Below are 24,166 nucleotides of genomic sequence, written 5' to 3'. Positions count from 1 at the left end.
CCAGTGCCCTGGGTGCACTATTTTCTTCCGCGGCCGCCATGGCGGAAGCGGAAGAGAACCCCACATCGCGCATGCGCCGGCAGTGACGTCAGCGGCCAGCTGCCGCTGACGTCCCTGCCGGCGCATGCGCCGACCGGCGAAAGCCTTTCGGCCAGCCCCGCTGCCGGGGGCGCCGGTATTTTGCGCCAGTCTTCTGGTGCAAACCGCTCCGGCGTGGGGCTGGCCCTCAAAGGTGGGCCACGCCGGGTAGGGGAGAATACAGCCCTATATCTAACTAACCAGTCTGCTCTAATCCATGCAGTGGGTGTGATGCTTTCCTGATTTGCGCCTGTCTCTGAGAGTCGCCTATGGAAAGAGAAAGAGCATGTGTGCCCTGTCCTTTTATATGGGTAGCCCCCTTGCGTCAGTGACACCTCTGTGTGTGTCGTGACTGCCCATTGGTCATGTCCTATCTTACTGGCCTATTGGTTGAATCTCTGTGTGTCAGGATGTCTCTGGTGCTCCCTCTAGTGTTTATCTAGTCTAAGTGTATTTACATTAACCCCTTGTGTATTTACAGTGTCCTAGTGTATCTACATTAACCCCTTGTATATTTACAGTGATGCATATCACCACAGCGACGAAGTCCTGTCTTCACATTGAGGATATCCTCCATCATGTTGTGTGGCACTACCACTGTGCTAAATGGGATTGACTTCGAATCGATCTAGCAGCTCAAAACTGTGCAATCATGAGGCGCTGTGGGCCATCAGCAGCAGCAGAATTGTTCTCAACCACAATCTGTAAACTCATGGGCTGGCATATCCCCCACTCCACCATGGCTACCAAACCAGGAGAGCAACCCTGGTTTAATGAAGAGCGAAGGGGGGCCTGCCAGGAGCAAAACCAGGCATACCTAAAAATGAGGTGTCAACCTTATGAAGCTACAACGTGTGTGCCAAAAAGCAAAAGCAGCAAAGAGTTAAGTGATCCCAAACCCAACGGAAGCTCTGCAGTCCTGCCAATTCAGTTGTGAATGCTGGTGGACAATTAAACAGCTCACAAGGGCAGCACAGTAGCACAGTGGTTAGCATTGCTGCCTACGGCGCTGAGGACCTGGGTTCGAATCCCGGCCCTGGGTCACTGTCCATGTGGAGTTTGCACGTTCTCCCTGTGTCTGCATGGTTTTCACCCCCACACCCCAAAAGATGTGCAGTTTAGGTGGATTGACTGCAGTAAATTGCCCCTTAATTTGAAAAAATAATTGGGTACTCTAAATTTATTTAAAAAAATTAAACAGCCCACAGGAGGAGGAGACTCCACAAATATCCCAAAAGAGAAAATGCTGGTGAGGGGCAAGGTTGAGAAGGGGAGTCAGCAATAACCTGTTCTGGGGCATACAGTTTGGGTTCTGCCAGTGTCTTTCAGCTTCTGACCTCATTAAAGCCTTGCTTCAAACATGGACAAAAGAGCTGAGGTGAGAGTGACTGCCCTTGATATCAAGGCAGCATTTGACTGAATATGGCATCAAGGAGCCCCAGCAAACTGGAGTCAATAAGAATCAGGGGGAAAACTCTCTACTGATTGGAGTTATACCTGGCACAAAAGAAGCTAGCTGTGGTGGTTGGAGGTCAATCATCTCAGCTCCAGGACATCAGTGTAGGAGTTGCTCAGGGTCGTGTCCTAGGCCCAACAATCTTCAGCTGCTTCATCAATGACCTTCCTTCCATCGTAAGGTCAGAAGTGGGGATATTCGCAGCTAACTGTACAATATTCAGTATCATCCACGATTACTTAGATACTGAAGCAGCCTATGTCAAAATGCAGCAAGACCTGGACAAATAATAGACAATATCCAGGCTTGGGCTGACAGGCAGCAAGTAACATTTGTGCCACTCAAATGCCAGGCAATAACCATCTCCAACAAGAGAGGATCTAGCCCTTGACATTCAATGGCATTACCATCGCTGAATCCCCACTATCAATATCCTGGGGGTCACCATTGACCAGAAACTGCACTGGGCCAGCCATATAAATACTGTGACTACTAGAGCAGGTCAAAGGCTAGGAATCATGTGGCAAATATGTCACTTCCTGACTCCCCAAACCTGTCCACTATCCACAAGGCACAAGTCAGGAGTGTGGTGAAATACTCTCCACTTCCCTGAGCGGTGCAGCTCCAACAACACTCACAAAGCTCAACACCATCCTGGACTTGATTGCAAACCCTTCCACAAACATCCAATCCCTCCATTACCGACGAACAGTAACAGCAGTGTGTAACATCTCCAAGATGTGCTGCAGGAAGTCACCAAGGTTTCTAAAGCCTTCCAAACCCACGACACTACCTTTTAGAAGGACAACAGCAGCTGATGCCTGGGAACACCACCACCTGGAAGTTCCCCTCCAAGTCACTCACCATCCTGACTTGGAAATATATCACTGTTCATTCACTGACACTATGTCAAAATCCTGGAATAACCTCCACAATAGCACTGTGGGTGTACGTACACCTCAGGGACTGCAGCGGTTCAAGAAGGCAACACACCTTCTGAAGGGCAACTAGGGATAGGCAATAAATGCTGGTCTAGTCAGTGACACCTACATCCCATAAAGGAATTTCTTAAAAAACTTAAATCTGTGTCCTGTGGTGATGGACCTTTCTACCGTTGGAAATATTTCCTCCTTATTTACTCAGTACAAACATTCATGATTTGGAGCATTTCTGGCAAATCTCTCTTAATTTTCTGTTGCCTAAGGAAAAGAAATCCCAGCTTCCATGCAGTTTCTCCATATAGCTGAAGTTCCTCATCCCACGTACCATTCTGATAAAATTTCTTCCGCGCTCTCTTTAAAGCCCTCACTTTCTTCCTAAAATACCACGGTCAAAATTGGCCACAATCTCCAGTGGAGACCTAACCTGTGTTTGCTAAATATTTAGCATAGCTCCCTTGCTTTTGTATTCTATTCCTCGCAGGTAACGCCAAGGATTTTATGTTTCAAAAAAACAGCCTTCTGAACTTGACCGGCCACTGTCAAGGGTTTGTACACTTGCACCACCAGATCGCCCTGTTCCTGCACCCCCTTTAAAATTATACCATTGCATTCACATTACTTCTCCTTATTTTTCCTCCCGACATATATCACTTCACACTTGCCTGCATTAAAATGCATCTGCCATTTTAACAGTCTACATCCTCCTGTTGTCTGTTATTACCCTCCTCACTGCTGCATTTCTGAGTTTTATATCATCTGCAAACTTGCAGATCATTAATGAATATCAAAAAGAACAGTAGTGCTAAGAGCAACACCTGGGGAAATGGCACTGTACAGCCCCATCCAGTCTGAAAGACTATTCACCATTACCCTCTATTTTCTGTCCCCTAGCTAATTCTGTATCTATTCTACCACTGACCCTTCAGTTGCATTTAACGTTGTTTACAAGACTATTATGTAGTAATCTGTCAAACTTGTTTTGAAAATTCATAAGCACAACATCAACCGTACTACCTTCATGAACCCTCTCCATTACTTCATCAAAGAACTCAAACAAGTAAGTCAAACACAATGGCAGGATTCTCCGTCCTGCCACACCCCTTTTCTGGTGCGGTGCACCCCTGCCAGCAGTGGGATTCTCTGTTCCAGCAGCCGGTCAATGGGCTTTCCCATTGTGGGCACCCTTACGCCGTCGAGAAATCCGCGGGTATGAGTGCATGCCGGTGGAATGGAGGAGCCCGCCGATGGAGAATCCAGCCCAACTTATCTTTAATAGATCAATGCTGACATCCATTGATTTTCCAAATGCCAATTCATTTGGTCCCGAATTATTGCCTGATCTCTATTTTATTTCATACGAACACATTACAAAGAGTGAAGTGTTGCACCCTCTGTGAAAGACAAAAAGGCAACAAACATGAAATGGGACTCGTTCTTCAGTGCTGAACCAATGAATAGGAACAAACAGAATACTTGGAAACCCACATTGTATTTAAGCAGCTTCCTTAGCTGAATATCCAAATACCTATTACATTACATTTTCTACATTACAACAGAGACTTCAATTCAAATGTATCACAATGACTTTGAGATTTTCAAACACTTCAGCATATCCTGAAGCGTTAAAGGAAACCTCATAAATACTATATTCTAAAAATGTGAGCATTACAAAAGCTAAATGGTATAAATTAACACTTTCTGATCAAGCCATATAAAGATATAAGGAAGAAAAGTATTCATAGAAGCGTAAGGAAGGAGGCCACTTGGCCCATTGCATATGTGTCAGATCTCTGATAGAGCTCCACTCCCACTTCCTTTCCCCCTGTAGTGCTTCAAATCTCAGAGTAACTTAAAAAAAATTCTTCAACCATGTTTTTAGGGCTAGTTCCCCCGCACCCACTCTCCTGCACTATCCCCATACCCAGTCTAACCTGCATACTAAGGGGCAATTTTAGTATGGCCAATCCAGCTAACCTGCACATGTTTGGACTGTGGGAGGAAACTGGAGCACTCGGAGGAAATCCACACAGACACAGGGAAAATGTGCAAACTTTGCACAGACAGACCCCAAAGCCGGAACTGAACCTGCGTCCCTGGCGCTAACCAGCAGTGCTAACCACTGTGGCACCGTGCCACCCACTGTGCCACCGTGCCACCCATAAAGTCTTGCCCAATCACTACCTTATTATATGCACACTAGTTTAACTCAGTGCATTTATAAAGAGGAGCATAGATTACAAAAGCAAGGAAGTTATGATGAGCCTTTATAAGATACTACTTCAGACTCAGCTGGAGTATTGTGTCCAGCTTTGGACACCGTACAAGAGAAAGGATGTGAGGACATCAGTTCCAGAGACAGACTGGTGAAACTGGGATATCTCTCTTCAAAGAAGATTGAGAGGAGATTTGATAGAGGTGCTCAAAATAATGAGCGGTCTGGACAGAGTAGATCGGAGAAACTGTTCCTGTTGGCGAAAGTGTTGAGAGTCTGAGGACACTGATTTAAGGTGACTGGCAATAGAACCAGAGGCAACATGAGGAAAAATTATTTTTCACACAGTGAGTGGTTAGGAATGCACTGTTCGCATGTGGTGGAGACAGATTCAATTGTGGCTTTCAAAAGGAAATTGGACAATTATCTAATGGAAACAATCTACAGGGCTAAGGGGAAAAGGCAGCGGAGTGGGACTAGCTGAGTAGCTTTTACAGAGAGTCAGCAGAGACACAGCAGGCAGGTTGGTCTCCTCCATGCTATGTTCATTTTATGATTCAACCCCAAGTGGTCCCATACAGATATGAAGGACATAACCGTGGAGTATACAAATATGCATGTGTCGTGCAAATCCAGCCCTGAAATAGAATCAAGTAGATCAGAGTCGGTCATGTCCAATCAACAAAATCAATCAGAATGACTACCTTTTTCACTTTATGATTTGGATTAACCTTTCACTTTTAATAGTGAGCGTTGTGTTAAGATCATAAGAGCATAAGACATAGGAGCAGAATTAGGCCATTTAGGCCAATTAATCTGCTCCGCCATTCAATCATGGCTGATATGTTTCTCATCCCCATTCAGGGGCTGGTTTAGCTAAACAGCTGGCTTGTAATGCAGAACAATGCCAGCAGTGTGGGTTCAATTCCCATACCGGCCTCCCCGGACAGGCGCCGGAATGTTGTGACTCGGGGCTTTTCACAGTAACTTCATTGAAGCCTACTTGTGGCAATAAGTAATTATTATTTTTATTCTCCTGCCTTTGCCCCATAACCGCTGATCCCCTTATTAATCAAGAAACTATCTATCTCTGTCTTAACGATACTCAGTGATTTGGCCTCCACAGCCTCTGAGGCAAAGAGTTCCACAGATTCACCACCCTCTGGCTGAAGAACTTCCTCCTCATCTCAGTTTTGAAGGATCATCCCTTCAGTCTGAGGCTGTGCACTCGGGTTCTAGTCTTTCCTACTACTGGAAACATCCTCTCCACTTCCACTCTATTTAGGCCTATCAGTATCCTGCAAGTTTCTGTAAGACCTCCACTCATCCTTCCATACTCCAACGTGTTCAGACACAGAGTCCTCAACCGCTGCTCATATGACAAGCTTTTCATTCCAGGGATCATTCTTGTGAACGTCCTCTCGACCCTTTCCAAGGCCAGCATATCCTTCCTTAAATTTGGGGCCCAAAACTGCTCATAATACTCCATATGGGTTCTGACTAGACTTTATACAACCTCAGAAGTACATCTCTGCTCTTGTACTCTAGCGACATGAATGCTAACATTGCATTTGTCTTCCTAACTGCCGACTGAACTTGCACGTGAACCTTAAGAGAATCTTGAACTCCTAGGGGACTCCTAGGCCCCTTTGTGCTTTTGATTTCCTAAGCCTTTTCCCATTTAGCAAATAGTCTGTGCCTTCATTCTTCCTACCAAAGTGCATCACCTCACACTTTTCCACATTGTATTCCATCTACCACTTCTTTTCCCACTCTTCCAGCCTGCCCAAGTCCCTCTGCAGCCCCACTGCTCCCTCAATACTACCTGTCCCTCTGCATATCTTTGTATCATCTGCAACCTTAGCAACAGTGCCCTCAGTTCATTCTTCCAAATCACTAATACGATGCTGCAACTCAACAATCTTCTCTTCGCTCCTCTCCCAATAATGCAAATATCATTGATAGTTCAATCAGAAATAATGACTTTTCCAATAATACATGCTTCACAGACATAAACAAGAGCCAGAATACATTCGGGCAGATTGCTCGGCCTGGTGGTCCCGGGACTCAACAGTCCTAGGGCAGGATTAGGCCATTCAGGCAGTTCCACCATTTAATTGGATCATGGTTTATCTGTGTCTTAACTTCATCCACCCACGCAGCTCTGTAACCCTTAATACCCCTAACAAAAATCTGTAATTTCCAGCTTTGAAATTTCTCAATTGATCCCCAGTCTCAACAGCATTTTAAGTGAGTGTTTTAGGTTTTTACGAGCAGGTAGTGGCAAATTAAAGGAAACCAAACTCAAATCTGCTTTGAATATCATTTCTTTGGAAATGTACTGGTTAACACAAACTGGTTAACATTCCGCTGCAAGTGATTTTGATAGCATTGTTAGAACATTTTAAACAGAACACAAAAGAATTTGATGCAGATGCACCGATCAGTGCACAAGCGGAAATGAAATCTCAAAATGGACATGTACATTTTCTAATAGCCTGGATAGATAGTTCAAGTTTGCCACCATCTAAATCAGAAAGAATTGTATTTTTGCTTCCAAAGTGTCATTTTAAAAACCGGGAGTACCCTTTCACTACAGTTGCAAGTTCTTGAATCAATCCCTTCTTTTAACCTGTGCTTGTTTCACACCAGTCAAAGGACATCTTTCCGAAAGGGTTTTCTTCCAAATATTACTATTAAATCAGGGGGCTAAACGTTTATTTTGGGAATCAGCTGGCTCAATTGCTCCTCCCAGTTATATCCCCCCAAAAAAGCAACCTTGATAGTTTCCATTTGCCAGACCAGTTTTATGACCCTTATTTTTCCTTTACCATTACTTTCCTCTCTGGTCAAAACATTCATTTCTCAAGGGGCTACAGTTACCACCCATCGCCCTGATTGCCTTTACAGAATTTCCTAATTGATGGGTTAGATGAATGAGCGCTGACAGCTATTCAACTATGGGACGCATCATGTCTGAGCCTATCCTTGACTGGCATACGCAGATATTCACTGGCTGCTCAAAGGGATCCCCGATAAGTGTTGCAAGCAAATGGTCAGCCTATATGGACTGTTAAGGTACTCTCCATGCTCCTGACAGTTTCCAATATTCAAATGAAAAACTATTTTTAAATCAAATACATTTTAAAACTGTACTTCAGTAGGTAATGAAAAGTGGCACTGCCTAATGTATGAAGTACAACAGTAATGTCACTCATTACAATGGATAACAATTTGCTTGGATTGAGTTACCAGGTTGACATTTAACTGAGGTTAAAATTACTGCATAAACTGTGGGAGCAAAGTTCAAGCTGCTCATAACCATTGTCTGAACTCTTAAGGATTGCACTATAGCCTTGAAATCACTCAAAAAAGATATATTATTTGGTGGAACATATAGTGTGAAGTTCAGTGTGTTTTTAAAAACATGCAGTGAGGGTCTGTTGTGCAGTCCATGCCGTCTCTTGTGACATGTCATCAGTAGCTCGTGTTTTAATCACATAATTGATTCAAGGTGCCCACTCAGAATAGTGTATCACAACCGCATGGCATCGTAGAGAGACCTTTGTGGATTTTCCTCCACCTACATTTATTTGTACACAATCTACCTTATACAGTGGCATTCTGGAGCTGCCCATTTCCAATTGTCAAGTTTACTCCATTTGGGAATAAAAGCCTCCACTGCCTACTCAGCAATACAGATGAGATTGCTCAATGAAGAAAAAGATTTGTTTCATCTCACCCCTCATCCCACTACTGTTAACAAAATCACTTTACCAGAAATTGTGCATCTCAAAAGAGTCGCATTCCTATGAGATCAATGATTGCAGGAAAGCACCCTTTTCTTTTCTTTTGGGTGAAAAGAATTCAAGCCAGCACAGATTTGTTATGTCTAGGACAACACATCAAGTCACAGTTCCACCACTGTGCACCCAGCGTTTAAAAACTAGGTCCCCTGCGAATCTTACATTTGAACACTGCCTGCATTGTGCATCGTGCATTTAAAAATCTGCTCCCCATCGGGCCGCACTGCTGTAAAAAAAAAGCTCCCATTGTGTATCCTGTATTTTTAAAAAGTGTCCCTGTTGGGTATCCTGCACTTAAATATTATACCTACTGTGCAACCTGTGTTTGCTCATTGTTCCTATTATGGATCCTGTGTTTGAGATTTGCTGTCCATTGTGTTATATATTATAGCTTGATCCCAACATACAATCTCGACTTAAAAATATCAATATCAAAATTACTTGTAAAATGCACTTTTCCTTTTAATTTCTGATTTTTTAAAAACATGTTACTTTCAACTCAAACATGTAGCTCAATGCATCCATCTTAGGAATGCACTGTTCTAAACGGTGACTGTTTGTCAATCAGGTAAAGCTGGCTATTGATAAATGATTGCTGTGAAATAAGTGCATTCATTTTTGATTTCAACTTGATCTGTGGCAACATTTTTGATTTCAACTTGATCACATGCAGATGCAGTGAATTTGAAATTATTTTGATGAATTCTCATCAGAGCAAGGAGAAAATGAAAATGAGAGATTCCTAACAGCAAAGTATATAAAAAGTCCGGGTCTCCTGCTGTTGGCAGGTATGAGTTTGCACATTATACAGTTCACTAACCTCCCCTTTCCCCAAGCAAGCGACACTGTCTGAGATCAGGAGGCCGTTCTTAATAGCAGCAGTCAAATAAATATGAAGAAATCAGACACGGTCTTTGATGGTTCCACCATGAAAACTTTCTGATCAAAGTTTAATGGATGCTGCACAGAAAGCCAGGAACCCTCTCGGAATAGAGTATGTGCTGCCTGAAATTCTCTGACAGTTTAAAACTATCACTTACATACCCTGGGCCAGCGAAGAAAAAAGGGACACCACCTCATTAAACATAATAAAGTGTCTAGATAATGCAGTAATGGAAACCACCTTTGGTTCTATTCCAGTCAGCTAAAATTAAGACCTGGGTTAAGATATACTTAAGCCTCTTCAGGGCTAGGTACTCCCCTATTCCCTCAGCTTTTTTGACAGACAATTGACAAATAGGTTACTAACCTGCTGTAACAATTTACTTGTCGATTCCAAGTCAAATTTATAGATTGCTATGAATCACAATAAGCGTTTGGATGCTCAGCCCCCTGCACATTATTCCTGTCACATCACTTCAAAGAGTGGAAGAAATTGCAGGAATGCAAACTTTTATCAGCTCTTGGTCTGGGGGATTTGACAGTCTTTTTTTTCGTTGAAGCAAACGAAAATAAATGAATTTCCCCCAAGTAGGAGTGCTTTTAATTCCGACGCAGGCTAAAAGCGACACCAAAAAGGGAATTTAATAGGCGATTGCTACGGCCAGATGAAGTGAAATGTACTCACATGTGCACGTGGGGTGGCTGGAAGCGACTCTGGTTAATGTTGTAATGAGTGAAGGCTTGAGTCGGGTTGGAGCTGTACTCATCCACCGTGATGGTAATTTTCCCCTGCGAAGGAATTCCATGAGCCATAATACCCTGCTCGACAAAATCCATTTACAACTTTCCTTCGGTGGATGCCGGGCAGCACATTGTGGGACGGTTGTTCGTGTGAGCTTCCAGCCTTCCAACCGGTAAAGGAGCCGCCAAATTAAATCATCAGAGAGCAACAAAATAAAGAGCGTAAACCTAGAGGAGAGCAAAAATAGAATGCACGATTTGTGAAATTGGGCGAATTACAGGGAGTTCAAATCAAACTCAATTGTAAATTTAAATCGTCCGTCTCCTGCGATTGGCAGGACTGATTTATACGTTCTAATAATACAAAATTACATGGAATGATTCCCCCCCCCCCCAAAATTGTGTATTTATTACAAAAATGTAGTGAAATAAAATTGTTCACTGCAAATCATACACATTTTTTTCTAAATGTAAAAATTCCAAATTCTACCACTGATTCTAACGCCGATAGACAGCAATTGACAGCACCACGACCCTTTCCTTGTTGCTTGTATCAAAATCTACACCACTGGTATCCGAAAACAGACTCAAGTTCATGAACTTGGGACTAGAGGGATCACTCCATACGGGAAAACCTATTAACCCCCCGCCCCCTTCCCTCACCTATAAATATGCTATTTTTTTTCAAAAAGCCGAGCTTATTCAAATACATCTCTCAATGCAAATATTATATTAAAACACGACCATCACAACAGGGCTTGTGTGATAGACCTCGCTTACAGGATCTAAACGCCAAGAGGCGAGGAGATGCCGAGAAAACCCCTGCTTCCTTTGCCTGGCCTCTGGTCTCCTGCCTTGACATCCACTCGGTAGCAATGGGCATGGGAGATAGCTCACTTTCCACAACTCCAACACCTTCCCCTCTTCCAAACGTCATTCATTCCTTTAACTAATCCCACCGCCGTCAGTCATTCAGATTTTTTCCCCTGAATCTTTTTTTTAATATTTGAAATATCTAATTCAACACAAGGCACAAGAACAATTAACCATCCAACGTCCCTCTAAGGCCATTACTTAACTGTCTTTTTTTTTAAAGGCTGTACTGTTTTTGCCTTCCCTCTGAGTATTTCTTCACTGATAATTGCAAAATGCAAAATAAATGACATCCAGGGTCGCTGTGATCTATCACTCTCGATCTTTGGTCAATTTTATAAAACAAAACAAATCCCTTGCTTTCCCTTTATAATTGACAATCTAGGCCTCTGGGGTGTTTACAAATATTGGAAAATTGTTGCAAGATCGATTTTTTAAAATCTAAATTCCCATAAAGATCAATAGTTCAAAACGACCCTCATTTGCGCCCGGTTTGTCTGCATCAGCAGCGAACTCGGTTGTAATTTTGCTGAAATTAAATGGAAACGGGAGTGGGGAGGGAGGGAGGGGGTGAATAGGAAATCAGACGGCGGAGGGAGGTGCAAGAGACCGAGGTCAGTCGCTTGCACTTTGCAGGAGATCCTGATCTTGCCTTTTGTGCAGTGGGTTACGGGGGGGGGGGGGGGCACAAGAGCCCGGCCTTCGTCGCAGTTGCTTTAAAAGATCGCAACCATGAAAAGACTTGTGTTTTTGTGTTTAAAAAAATTAACCAGGCAAATGATTCCATTCCCCCCACCAAACCCCTCCCCCAAAACACCGGTTAAACAGGGAGAGTTGCTATCTGACACTAACAAGACCTCTAGAACATTGCAATTTCTCAGAACTATTAAATCCGATACATTTTGGCAACACAACGTTCGAAAATAGAAGGTTCAGTTCAAGCCATTCTGTTTCTCTCCCGCGCTGTGATGACAAGGCACCTCTAACCCAGCAGCGCCGACCCGGGCTTTTGTGGCTGCTTCTATTCCCCTCTCTTCCCTTTCTCTCTCTCTCTCCTTCCTTTTCTTTCCTTTTCCTCTCCCTTCCTCCAACCTTCTCCTCTCTTTTTCTCAGGCATAAGGTTTCAGTTTCTGCTTTTACACACACACATACACACACATATATAAAGATTACCTCGGTTTGTTTTTTTTAGTGTGTTTGTGTGTTGTGGTTGACTCAGGAATCCAGGATTGTCCTTTTCGGCTCTTCACAGGATTCGATCCATCATTTTGGGAGGGGGGAAGAGGGAAAAATAATGGGGAAGATGGGTTTGAGAGGGGGGGGGGAGGGAGATGGGATAGGAGGAGGAGGAAGGGTAAGAGCGGGGGGGGGGGGGAGAGAGAGAGATTGCCCGGAATATCTGCCTGGAGAGCAAAAGGTGGGACAGGGAAGAAGGGGAGGGCAGGGAGGAAGGAAGAGCACTGGGTTTAAAGGTGAGTACTCTGTGTTTTCCACTCTTCCCTCCCCGGGGCTCGAACCTCCGACCCACCGGCACCCGGGAGCTGATGGCAGCGAAGCCTCGCTTTCGACCTTCGCTCGGGTCAGTGCTCCCGCAGGAGGAGCAATAGGAGGGAGAGAGAGGGAGCGGTGCAACCAAAAAAAGAGGGGTGGCAGAGGAAGAGCCAAAGGGGAGGTGGGGAAAGGGTTAGGTCATTGAGGCAGAGAGCGAAAGCACCAGGAAAAAACACTGGCACACAATATCCACAGTGCAGATTTCTGCCTTATATATTTGATATTTATATAAATATCACATCAAATGCAATAACTTCTCTGGAAAACAACTTTAAAAGTAATTTTTTAAAAAACTTTTCACGTGTTTAATCTGTATTCTTGCTTAAAACCGACTTCTTTGTGTGTGTGTGTGGGGGGGTCTATCGGTTTAAATTTACTCCTTTGGACGGCTTCCCCCTTTTTTCCTATAGATCAAATAAACAGGGATTTAGAGCGGTTGAGCATCAGCCAAAAGACAGACAGAATACTTGAGAGTGGCGGGAAAAGAGAGTGAAACAAACTCCATCACAATTAATTTGTGACTCGGTAACTCAACTCTGATAAATGGATTTTCATTTCGTGTTGCTCATGGTCTGTGCCTGTGTGTGTGTGCCCGGAGCTGGCAGCTGTTAACCCTTAAGATGCCGGTGTATTGGAAACTGAGCCAAAACTTAAATCATGGAGATAGATGGGCTTGGAGGGAAAAGGGGAATTGAAGGGCGAGGGAATGGTGGGGACTCGAGAAGAGGGAATGGAGGCGGTGAGTGGCAGTGAAATGATGAGGGAGAAAGGTGAGGAGAGAGGGAACATGGAGGGAGAGAGAGTTATAGGGGATGGAGAAGGGGGGGGGGGGGGGGGGGGGTGGGGGGTAGGATAGAGGACAGGGGGTGGGTTGGAGGCGGGAGCTCACTGGTGCATTAATTGATCTGCATCACGTATCCCAAACCAAATGGTCAATAATTTTATGTGAAAAATACACTACGGGAGAGATGAGTGATTAACAAACTAACAAAAAGAAAATACTGTCTGCACACAGGACAAATTCACTATCTTTGCAGCTTGCTGTAAAATAAAGTTTTGGAGCCCACGGAGGGAGTATCGATGTGCCCATACAGTGCTGGAGTTGAACCCATTGATATTTGTTCTCAAATGACCACGCTATTGTGGATCTTCCATCAACACTAAAGCTGCCTTCACACTGCCACCTGCTTAGTTCAGAGTGCGAGGAGGTCACTGACTCCCAGCACTCCAGCCATTAATAACAGCAGAATTGTTTGCGAACACTCAGTAGGTCAAGCAGTGACTGTGGAGAGAGGAACATTAGGGCTAGCAGTGCTGCAGGCTTGCACTGTTGTATCACATCTCCCTAATCCCAGCTGGGTACACCCAAGAAAAACTGGATCCACTGGAATGGGGACCAGAGTTTTGAGTTTGGATGCTACACAATACTTAACTACCCCCTCCCCCTACCCTTGCATATCTCCACTAAACAGAGCAATGCAAATTTTGCCTGATGGGACCAGGGCTATTGTTTCACAATCAGGGAAGCATTTACATTCTGATTAGGTGGGGTTTCAAGATTGTTAACTGCTCTGGGAAATAACATTCCACAATGTGATGAAATACAGTATTTCAGTGATTCCTTCTGGCTGTGCAGGGCTTTGGGGCAAGAGCCTGCACTCATACAGCACCAAATCACTGTTGTGATGTCGAAGGCACAGCAGCCAGATTCTGCACAACACAATCCCACAAACAGCGAAGAGTTAAACGAGCAGATCATCTGTCTTTGTTGTGGGTTGTTGGGCAAATATTGGCCAGTACATCAGGGAGAACCACCTTGCCCTCTTTCAGAATTAACACTGCGGGATCTTTTTATTTCCATCTGAGAAGACAGACAGGATCTTGGAAAACCTCTCGGGGGGGGGGATTCTCCGTGGCCCGACGCCGAAATCAGGATCCGCGATCAGGCGGAGAATGCCTTCCGACGCCAGATTCGGGGCAGGCACCAGTTTGAGGCCGTGTCGCGATGCTCCAGCCCCTCCAAATCAGAGTCATCGGGATGTGTGCCGTCCGCAGCCGCAAGGCGTTTGCTACATCATCAACAAGCCCACCAGTGATGCTCTGCCCCAAGTTCCCGATAGCGCGGGCCATGTGTGGTCCCAGCGAGGAACCTGGCGTGCCGGCTGCAGACAGTGTCCAGCTCCGCCACACTTGTCCCGGATCCGTGCCACTAGCCGGGGGGGGGGGGGGGGGGGGGGGGGCTGCTGCTAGGGCTGGGGGGAGTGGTGGGGGCGGGGTGGGCAGGTAGGGTTCCAGCACGGATGGTGCCATGTTTTCCGGCGTGACCAGTGCTGCTCGTCAGCCCTGCGCGTACGTGGCCCGGGGATTCTCTGGCAATTTTCCGCGCGATCCGTGGATCTACCAAACTGTGCCAGTGCTCGACCCCACCAGTATCGAAATCGGTGAGGGATTCGTGCCAATTTTCCTATCGTGAATCACCCACAAATTCTCTGTTGGTGCTGGCACTTAGCCTCAGGAACGGAGAACTCCGCCCCTCATATCAGAGCGCCATTTAGACTTTTGTTCTCAAGTCTTTGGATTGGAACTTGAACTCACAGAATTTACATGCTAGGTGGTAGTGTTACCAATTCAGCCACTGTTTATCTTAGACCAGATTTGACAGGGTTTTCGTCTTTTTGGGAAGTGGCCACAGAGTCCCAAGTTATGTTACATTTAAGCTCACTTTACCGTGAATCTTTATCGCAAGTTCCTGACATAAATAGACCTTGGTGTTCTGAGTAATGGTTTATCCTCCAATCAGGCCCGAGTGCCAAAAACAGGCCTTTCTAAAAGTCTGGGCCCACAGGTTCGAACAGCAGCAAATCCAAAATGGGAGTGTGATTGGATTAAGTTGCCTGAGTTTGAGGCCAGAGTCAAGGGACCACAGGCCAGATATCGCCTTCCTCAGTTTACAGCAATCTGGCAGCTATTAATCTGAGATTGGTAACTGCCAGACATGAAATAATCAGCCGAACCTTGTCATTATTGTGCATTGGCTTGAGTCACCTGTTAGATCTATTAGGCATGTAGACTCCGTAGCAAGAGGACATTGATGCAGCCAGAGAGATCCACTCCTTTATATTTGTTTAACAGCAAAACTAAATTTGGTGCCATGCCGTATAATGCAAAACTAGGACAGGTGACCAAATTAAATAGGTGTCATCTTAAAGGAGGCAAGGCAGAGCATTTCAGAAAGGGAATTCCAGAGCTTGGGAGCATGTAAAGTGTCAGATTTGGAAGCGCACAAAGGTCTGGAGGGTTGTGGGGCTGGAGGAGATTACAGAAATTGGGAGGGCAAAGAGATTGAAACATTTAAAAACTGAGATGAGAATTTTTAAATTGAGCCATGACCAAACCAGGAATCAGCAAGTTCAGGGATGATGGGTGAACATGACTTGGTGTGAGAAACAGGCAACAGAGTTTTGGATAAGCTCACATTTACAGACGGTGGAAGATGGAGAGAGGGGGCAGTACGGTGGCGCAGTGGCTTAGCCCTGCTGCCTCATGGCGCCGAGTTCCCAGGTTCGATCCCGGCTCTGGGTCACTGTCCATGTGGTGTTTGCACGTTCTTCCCGTGTTTGCATGGGTTTCGCCCCCACAACCCAAAGATATGCAGGTGAGGTGGATTGGCCACAGTAAATTGCCCCTTAATTGGAAAAATGAATTGGGTACTCCAAAATTTTTTTTTTTTAAAGAATGTCGAGAGAGCAATGGAATAGCCAAGTCTGGAGGTAATATTTTTGAAATGAAGCTTCACGTTGAGATGGAGGTCTACTGCAGTTGATTCACATCAAAATGGTGTAAGGCACTCTCATAGCTTCAGTGCACTCATATAAGTTTTATTTTGTGCCAGCTTCCAACATCATTGACCTCGCAAAGCCAATGCCATTACCAAAAACAACCTTGGAAGGTTTACGAACTGCTGAAAATACACATTAAAAAACATGTCTTGTCAGTAGCCAATATGCACAATCATTCATTGCTGTTAGCTATATGAATCGGCATTAGCACAATCTAAAAGTGGCATTGAACCTGAGTTATACCGCTGACTGTTACATTAGTGCAGAGCCAATGTAGACAGGCTGGGTAATGACCACCCATGATCTAATTGAATGGTGGAACAGGCTTGAGGGGGCAAATGACCTATTCTACTCCTGTGTTGCAAAGCCACAGTGAATCAGTATGAGGCTGGCAGTATGGTTTCACACTAATTGGTCATTTTTGTCCCACAACTGTTCTTGTATCATTGGCAATATCACCAATGTAACCAGAGTATATAACTTCGAAGGATGAGCAAAATATTGATTGGGATTGGTTGGGATTTATTCTTAGGACAGACCAACAGAGGGATCTATTGAAGGAGACTTCAAAACAAGAATAATACCCCTGAAACACAAATTAATACTTCTGCAGCAAAGGAGAGAAGATCTATAAAAATTAATAAGGTAACTGTAATACAGAAGGAGGAACGTATGTAAGCATATGGAACAGTGGCAAGGATAAGAGTCATAGAAATAAATGTGGACGATAATAAGAGGACAAAGATGGTCTGAGAAAAAGCTTGTTCATGATATCAAATGTGAGAGCGAAGACATTGCTGTCCATTAGAAGAAAAATGAGAAGGACAAGGAAGAAATGCTAAATTAATATTTATTTTCTGTTGACAGAGCAGAAACAAATTTCAAAAGAATATTGAGATAAATCAAGAGAAGAAATTTACAGTTTAATTTCAACACAGAGAAAGTAATGGATTAAATACTAGTTTGTATCCAGGCCAGTATCCACGTTCAGAGGCTTTCCACCCTGTACATTGGAAATAAGGCAATTGAATTGGAAATGAACTGATTGTCTGGGAAATCCAACCATAAGATGATACCTAGGAGGGGGAGATATGGATTGTACTTCCTGATGACAGCACAGAAAGAGGCCTTTGTATGTTAGTCAATATGGGGGCCGGTTTAGCTCAGCTGGTGAGATGGTTGGTTGGTGATGCAGAGCGAAGCCAGCAGCATAGGTTCAATTCCTGTACTGGCTGCAGTTATTCATGAAGGCTCCGCCTTCTCAACTTTGTCCCTCGCCTGAGTGATCCTCAAGTTAAATCTCCACCTCAATGGGGAAAGCAGCCTATGGTCATCTGGGAGTATGGCGACTTCACCTTTTCTGATAGTGATTCAGAATGACTTTCCTGTTGTCTCCTTACAGCCCTGTGTTTTGCTTTTCCTCAAATACTGACCAAATTTTCTCTCAAAAGATGCACTGGTCTCTGCTTTAACTACTCCCTGTGGCGAAGGAGTCCTTGAGCCAACAATTCTCTGTATTTAGAAATCTTTCCTAGCCTCTCTCCTCACTGCCAATTTGAGATCTTTGACATTTCATCATTAACTTCCCAATCAGGAAAATAGTCTTTTTCTACTCACCCAATCAAAAACCTTGTTAATTTTGACAAATGTTCCAACGAGATTTTTATTTTTGTAAAATATTTTAATTCTCCATTTTCACATTTTCTTCAAAATTTACACCTCACCAACAAGCAGTAAACTGTAACAAATACAAAGTCAATTCCCTTATCAACAACAATGATCCCATCCTCCCACCACCCCAAACAATGACCCACCTGACAATATAAGCATCAAATAAAACAACTCTCCCACAGTGGGACAAACAAAGGAACAAGGGGTGGGATTCTCCGACACCCGCGCTGGGTCAGAGAATCGTTGGGGGGTGTGAATCCCGCCCCCACCATCCACCGAATTCTCCGGCACCGGAGATTCGGCGGGGGCGGGAATCGCGCCGCGCCAGTCGGCTGCTGCTCACAGCGGGCCGACGCCGGAGTGGTTCACGCCACTCTGTCCCGCCGGGACCCCCAGCCCCGCTGGGTGCCAGCTTATCCTTGAATTTTTTATAATATTCCATCAGAAACCCATCCAGCCCTGCCACCTTCGCCGACTGCATCCTCCGAATTGTGTCCTACATCTCCTGCTGCACTATCGCTCCTTCTAATGTAGCCCTGTTCCCCCTCCCCTAACCTCGGGTACTCCAACCGATCTAGAAATTCCTGCATCTCACGGTCTCCCCCAGGTGGCTCTGACCTGTACAACCCCTCATAAAATTCCTCAAAAACCTTCTTAATCAGATCCAGAGCCACCACCAAATTCCCTGCCCTATTCCTCACCTGCACAAATTCCATTGCCGCTGCTTCCCTCCGGAGCTGACCTGCTAACATATGCCTTATCTCCATGTTCGTAAACTGCACCCTTGCTCGTCTCAGTCAGCGCACCGCCTTCCTGGTAGATAGTCGGTCAAAGATCGCCTGTAGTTCCTTCCTATTTTCCAGCTTTGCTGGGTCCCCATCCTTCGCATAACTCCTATCTACCTCCAACATCTCATCTATTACCCTCTGCCGCTCCAACCTCTCCTCTTTGTCCACCCTGGCCTTAAACAAAATCACCTACCCCCTCACCACCGCCTTTAGAGCCTCCCAGATGACCGCCCTCAACACCTCACCCGTACAGTTGAAACCTACATATTCCTTAATTACCTTTTTAATTTTGTCACAGAACACTTGGTCCCCCAAAAGTCCCACATCTAATTTCCACCCCGGCCTCTGCACTACCCCCTTCTCCAGCACCATATCTACCCAATTGCCGAGTATTCCGACCCCTTAACCCCAGCCAACAAAGCCTTCTCCATCACGAAAAAGTTGATCCGCGAATATACCTTGTGGACTGCTGAGAAAAACGAGTACTCCCGCCTGCTCGGGTGCAGAAACCTCCAAGTGTCCACCCCTTCCATTTCCACCATGAGCCCAGCCAGCACCTTCGCCCCCCACCGATGGGACCAGCGAGCGAGGCCGTGACCTATCCAACATTGGCTCCTGCACCAAGTTCCAGTAGCCCCGCCACTATCAGTTCGTGTTTGTCGAAGTCGGGGATGGCCCAAAACACCTTCTTTGCGAATCCCACATTGTCCCAATCGGGACCGTATACACTTAACAGCGCCACTAACCTCCTCCCAGTACCCCTGTCACAATCACATATCTACCCCCCTTATCTGCCAGCACCTTCTTCACCTGGAAGCATACTCTTTTGCTGACCATTACTGCTACCCTGCGAGCCCTTCCGTCAAGTCCAGAGTGAAACACCTGACTAACCCAGTCCTTTTTAAGTCTCACCTGCTCCTTCACCCTCTAGTGAGTCTCCTGCAGCATTGCTACGTTAGCTTTCAAACTTTTAAGATGCGCAAGCACCCTTGACCTCTTGACCGGACCTCTTAACCCCCTCACGTTCCACATGACTATCCTAACTGTGGGTCTCTCAACACCCCCCCCCCCTTCTTATCCACCATTATACCACCGGGCCCTGCCCCATGAGCCTGACCCACCCCTATCTATTCTTAACATCGAACCTCTTCCCCCCCTCCCAAACCCCCCCCCCCCCCCCTCCCCCCCCCCCCCACATTTCCTCTCGAAGAAACATCTCCCAGCATTAATCCCTCCCCCCCACCTCCCCGCTCGCCTCGTAGGCCCATCGAAACCTGCTAACCAGGCTCCAATGTCTGCAGTCCTCCTCTCACCTCACTTCTGTTCACGAGCCGACTTTAGTTAGCTAGCGCGGGTGTCTCCCTCCCACCCCGCCAAGATATACCGTGCCCTCCCACCCAGTCCCAGAGAAAGAAAAAACAAAACACCAATCAAGCCCAGACAATTAACTAAAATAAGATATAACCGTCGCAACACAGAGTGCCAATCAATCCAACCAATAACTTGAACTCTGTAACAATGTGAAGAAAAGTAAATCACAATACACGTCAGTAAAAAGAAAGTTATGACATTTATACATCTTCCAGCTCCCCAATCACAGTCCACAGTCTCTCTTCCAGCTCCACTCCTCACGTGTGACCCAAGCCTTCCGTCCTCACGAACGCCTCAGCTGCCTCCACTGTCTGAAAATAAAAGTCTTTGGCATCATACGTCACCCTCAGCTTCGCCGGTAATACCATACCAAATCGCACTCCCATTTTGTACAGTGCCGCCTTCACTCAACCGAACGTCGCTCATCTTTTTGCCAACTCAACCGTCCAGTCCTGATAGATCCAAACTCCAGCACCATCCCACTGCACCTCGCGCTTCTGCTTCGCCCAGCTAAACACCTTCTCCTTCATGCAGTACTTATGGAAGCAGATAATTACTGCTCTTGGCGGCTCAGTCACCTTGGCGTCGGCCTTAATGACCGATGAGCTCGGTCCAGCTCGTACCGGGAGGTATTCTCACCCTCCCCCATCAGCTCCGCCAACTTCTTCGCAAAGTACTCTGTTGGCCTTGGGCCCTCTGTCCCTTCGGACAAGCCCATAATTCTCAGATTGTGCCGCCTCGAGCGGTTCTCCAAGTCCTCGAGCTTTGCTCGGAGTCCTCTGTCGACCTCCACCACCCTCCGCAGCTCATCCCCCATCGAGGTGAGCTGGTCGCTGTGCAGCGACACAGCTTCCTCCACTTCCTTCATCTTCTCGCCCTGTTCTCTCACCTCGGCCGATGGCTTTGCCACAGCTACCCTCAGCGCGGCGATTGCCTTCTCCACCAATTATTTCAATGCGACTGCCGTCTCCTTCCTCAAAGCCTCCATATGCCTCGCAACCTGCTTTTCCAGCTCCACCGCCATCACTTTGGTCATCTTTTCCACCGTAAGTAGTGCGGCCCCACCATGCGGTCTGGCATCCGCCATCTTGTCAGCGCTTCTGCTGGCCTTTTCATTCAACTGCGAACCCGAGTTTCCTTCCTTCTTCCTAGCTGCTTTTCGCATCCTCTAACGACTTATTGTTTTTTCTTTCTTTCTTCAATCCGACTAAATAATTATTTTCACAAATTTATTTCCAAAAATTCCAAAATCAAAAAAATCTTTTCCCACAGGGACCGGACTTCAAACTCCTCAAAGATCCATTTTCAGTGGCGGGCCACCCAATGTGCTCTAGTCCCCCTCTACATCGCGTTCTGGACTCGGGCCTCCCACCTCGATTGCCTTGCCTCATGTCAAGCTCCGCCCACGCACTGACCTCTAGATCAATGCGTCCCGCTCCGGCCGCCGGACACTCCCGCGGAGCTCCTCACCGGCTCCAAAGCAGACCGACCTGACGCCCGTTCCTCAGGCCCCAAAGGCCGAAGAAACCCGGGAAGAGAGAACCACAGGGAAACCCCCGATAAAGTCTGAAAAATTGCGGACCGGCAGGATCCTCTTCTCAGCGCAGCCCTTCCGCTCACGAGCGGCACCGGAAGTCCCCAATGCGCGTGTTTAAAGAGGAGTTAGACACTCACTTAGAAATTATTATAAGAACCAGTGTGTCAATAGCAGAATACTGGAGCTGCTTTGGGTGTTTAGGTCTTTCTCGGGGTACAAATTAAATCTCGAGAAGAGTGAATATTTTGTGGTGTCTCAGCCAGTGGTGGGGGATGGGGTCGGGAGGCTGCCATTCCGTAAGGCAGGGACTCACTTTAGATACCTGGGGGCGCAGGTTGCTCGAGATTGGGGGGGTCTCTGTAGGTTTCTAGTTTGGTGGGAAGGGTGAAAGCTGATCTGGCAAGGTGGGATGGTCTCCCTCTGTCACTGGCGGGTCGTGTACAGGCGTTTAAAATGATTGTGCTGCCACGATTCCTGTTTATTTTTCAATGCCTGTCAATTTTCCTGCCAAAGGCATTTTTTAGAGAGATTGAAGGGATGATTACCTCATTCATATGGGAAGGGAAGGTGGCCAGAATTAAAAAGGTGCTACGAGTGAGAGGAAGGCACAGGGGTTTGGGTCTTCCGAACCTGAGGTATTGTTACTGGGCAGCGAATGTGGAGAAGGTAGGAGCTGGGTCAGAGGGGTTGACTCCCAATGGGTCAGAATGGTGGAGAGTTTGGGTAGGGGGTCAGGATTGAAGGCACTAGTGACAGTGCCGCTCCTGACGGCCCCAGGGAGATACTCAGGAAGTTGAATGGTAATAGCTTTGTTGAGAAGTTGGAGGCATTTTCGACAGCACTTCTAGTTGGGGGCAGGGCCAAGGGAAATGTCGATTCAGTGGAACATAGATTAGAGCCAGGGAAGTGGGATGGAAATTTTCAGAGATGGGAGGAGAAAGGAATTAGGACACTAAAAGATTTGTTTCTTTGGTGTCGTTTTGCGGGATTGAAGGAGCTGGGAGTGAAGTATGGGCTGGAGCAGGGGGAAATATTTAGATACGTGCAGGTTCGAGGAATTTGCCAGAAAGGAGATACAGAGCTTCCCGGTAGAGCCGGCCTCCACATTGCTAGAGAGGGTGCTGACGACAGGGGGAATGGAGAAGGGGGTAGTGTCGACGGTTTACAGAGCTATTTTGGAGGTGGAGAAGGCGCCGCTAGAAGGGATCAAGGCAAAGTGGGAGGAAGAGAGGGTATGGAGGAGGGATTCTGGTGTGAGGTGCTCCGGAGGGTGAACACCTCCACCTCGTGTGCAAGGTTGGGGCTGATACAGCTGAAGGTGGTGTATAGAGCGCACCTTACAATGGCGAGGATGAGCCAGCTGTTTGAAGGGATAGAAGATATGTGTGAATGTTGCGGAGGCGTGGCCCCGCAAACCACATTCATAAATTTTGGTCCTGTCCAAAACTGAAGGATTACTGGATGGAGGTGTTTAGGGTAATCTTTAAAGTGGTGCATGTGAAACTGGACCTGGGCCTTCGGGAGGCCATATTCAGGGTGTTGGACCAGCTAGGGTTAGAAACAGGCGCGGAGGCAGATGTTGTAGCTTTCGCCTCGTTGATCACCCATAGGCGGATCCTGCTAGGATGGAGATCAACCTCTCCACAATGTGCCCTGGCGTGATGGGGGGATCTGCTGGAATTCTTGACGCTCAATGAGGTTAAATTTGCACTTTTGAGAACTGGATCACTTTGAGCATTAGGGGTGTTGGGGGTTGGGAGGGTTGGGGGGAGAGGGACTGTATGTGTTAATGGTGACTATGGGTGATTCCTGATTCCTTTTCGTCATTTGTTTATGTTAACATGCAGGCTAATGTCTGAGGTTTGGTGGGAGGATCGGATCGTTGTTATTGATATGGGGATTGACATTACATTCGTTACTGGTTATTGTTTATTTTTGGATGTAAATTTGGAAGAAAATGTGAAAAAGGAGAATAAAAAATATTTTTTAAAAAAATGATTCTAAGAGATGTGAGAGTAGATTTAGTGGACTCCATTGAAGTACTTCATTGAATGCAAAGTGCATTGAGATGTCTGATGGTTGCAGAAAGGGGGTAGTGTCGACGATCTACCCCCTTGAAGGGATCAAGGCAAAGTGGGAGGAAGAGAGGGTATGGAGGAGGGATTCTGGTGTGAGGTGCTCCGGAGGGTGAACACCTCCACCTCGTGTGCAAGGTTGGGGCTGATACAGTGTCGAGAGTCGACACTACCCCCTTCTCCATTCCCCCTGTCGTCAGCACCCTCTCTAGCAATGTGGAGGCCGGCTCTACCGGGAAGCTCTGTATCTCCTTTCTGGCAAATTCCTCGAACCTGCACGTATCTAAATATTTCCACTGATAGAGTAGATTTAGTGGTTATTGTTCCATGGTTAAGCAGCGTCCT

At 46.2% G+C, this 24,166-nt stretch overlaps 1 protein-coding gene across 1 annotated transcript in view; it reads right to left on the bottom strand.

The window, feature by feature from the left end:
- Positions 1 to 12,315, bottom strand: part of mpped2a (metallophosphoesterase domain containing 2a) — a 231,905-nt gene extending 219,590 nt beyond the window's left edge. Inside the window, exons 1-2 of the mRNA XM_038806054.1 lie at positions 12,163 to 12,315; positions 10,061 to 10,344 (exon numbers count right to left, since the gene is read on the bottom strand). Of these exons, the coding sequence (XP_038661982.1) occupies positions 10,061 to 10,212 (152 nt within the window). The 5' untranslated portion in view covers positions 10,213 to 10,344; positions 12,163 to 12,315. The remainder of the gene's footprint in view (positions 1 to 10,060; positions 10,345 to 12,162) is intronic.
- Between the last annotated feature and the right edge of the window lie 11,851 nt (positions 12,316 to 24,166).

This window comes from Scyliorhinus canicula, chromosome 9, assembly GCF_902713615.1.
Source record: "Scyliorhinus canicula chromosome 9, sScyCan1.1, whole genome shotgun sequence".
Taxonomy (NCBI): Eukaryota; Metazoa; Chordata; class Chondrichthyes; order Carcharhiniformes; family Scyliorhinidae; genus Scyliorhinus; species Scyliorhinus canicula.
The sequence above is the reverse complement of the archived record's forward strand: the minus strand, read 5'-3'. Positions and strand labels throughout refer to the sequence as shown.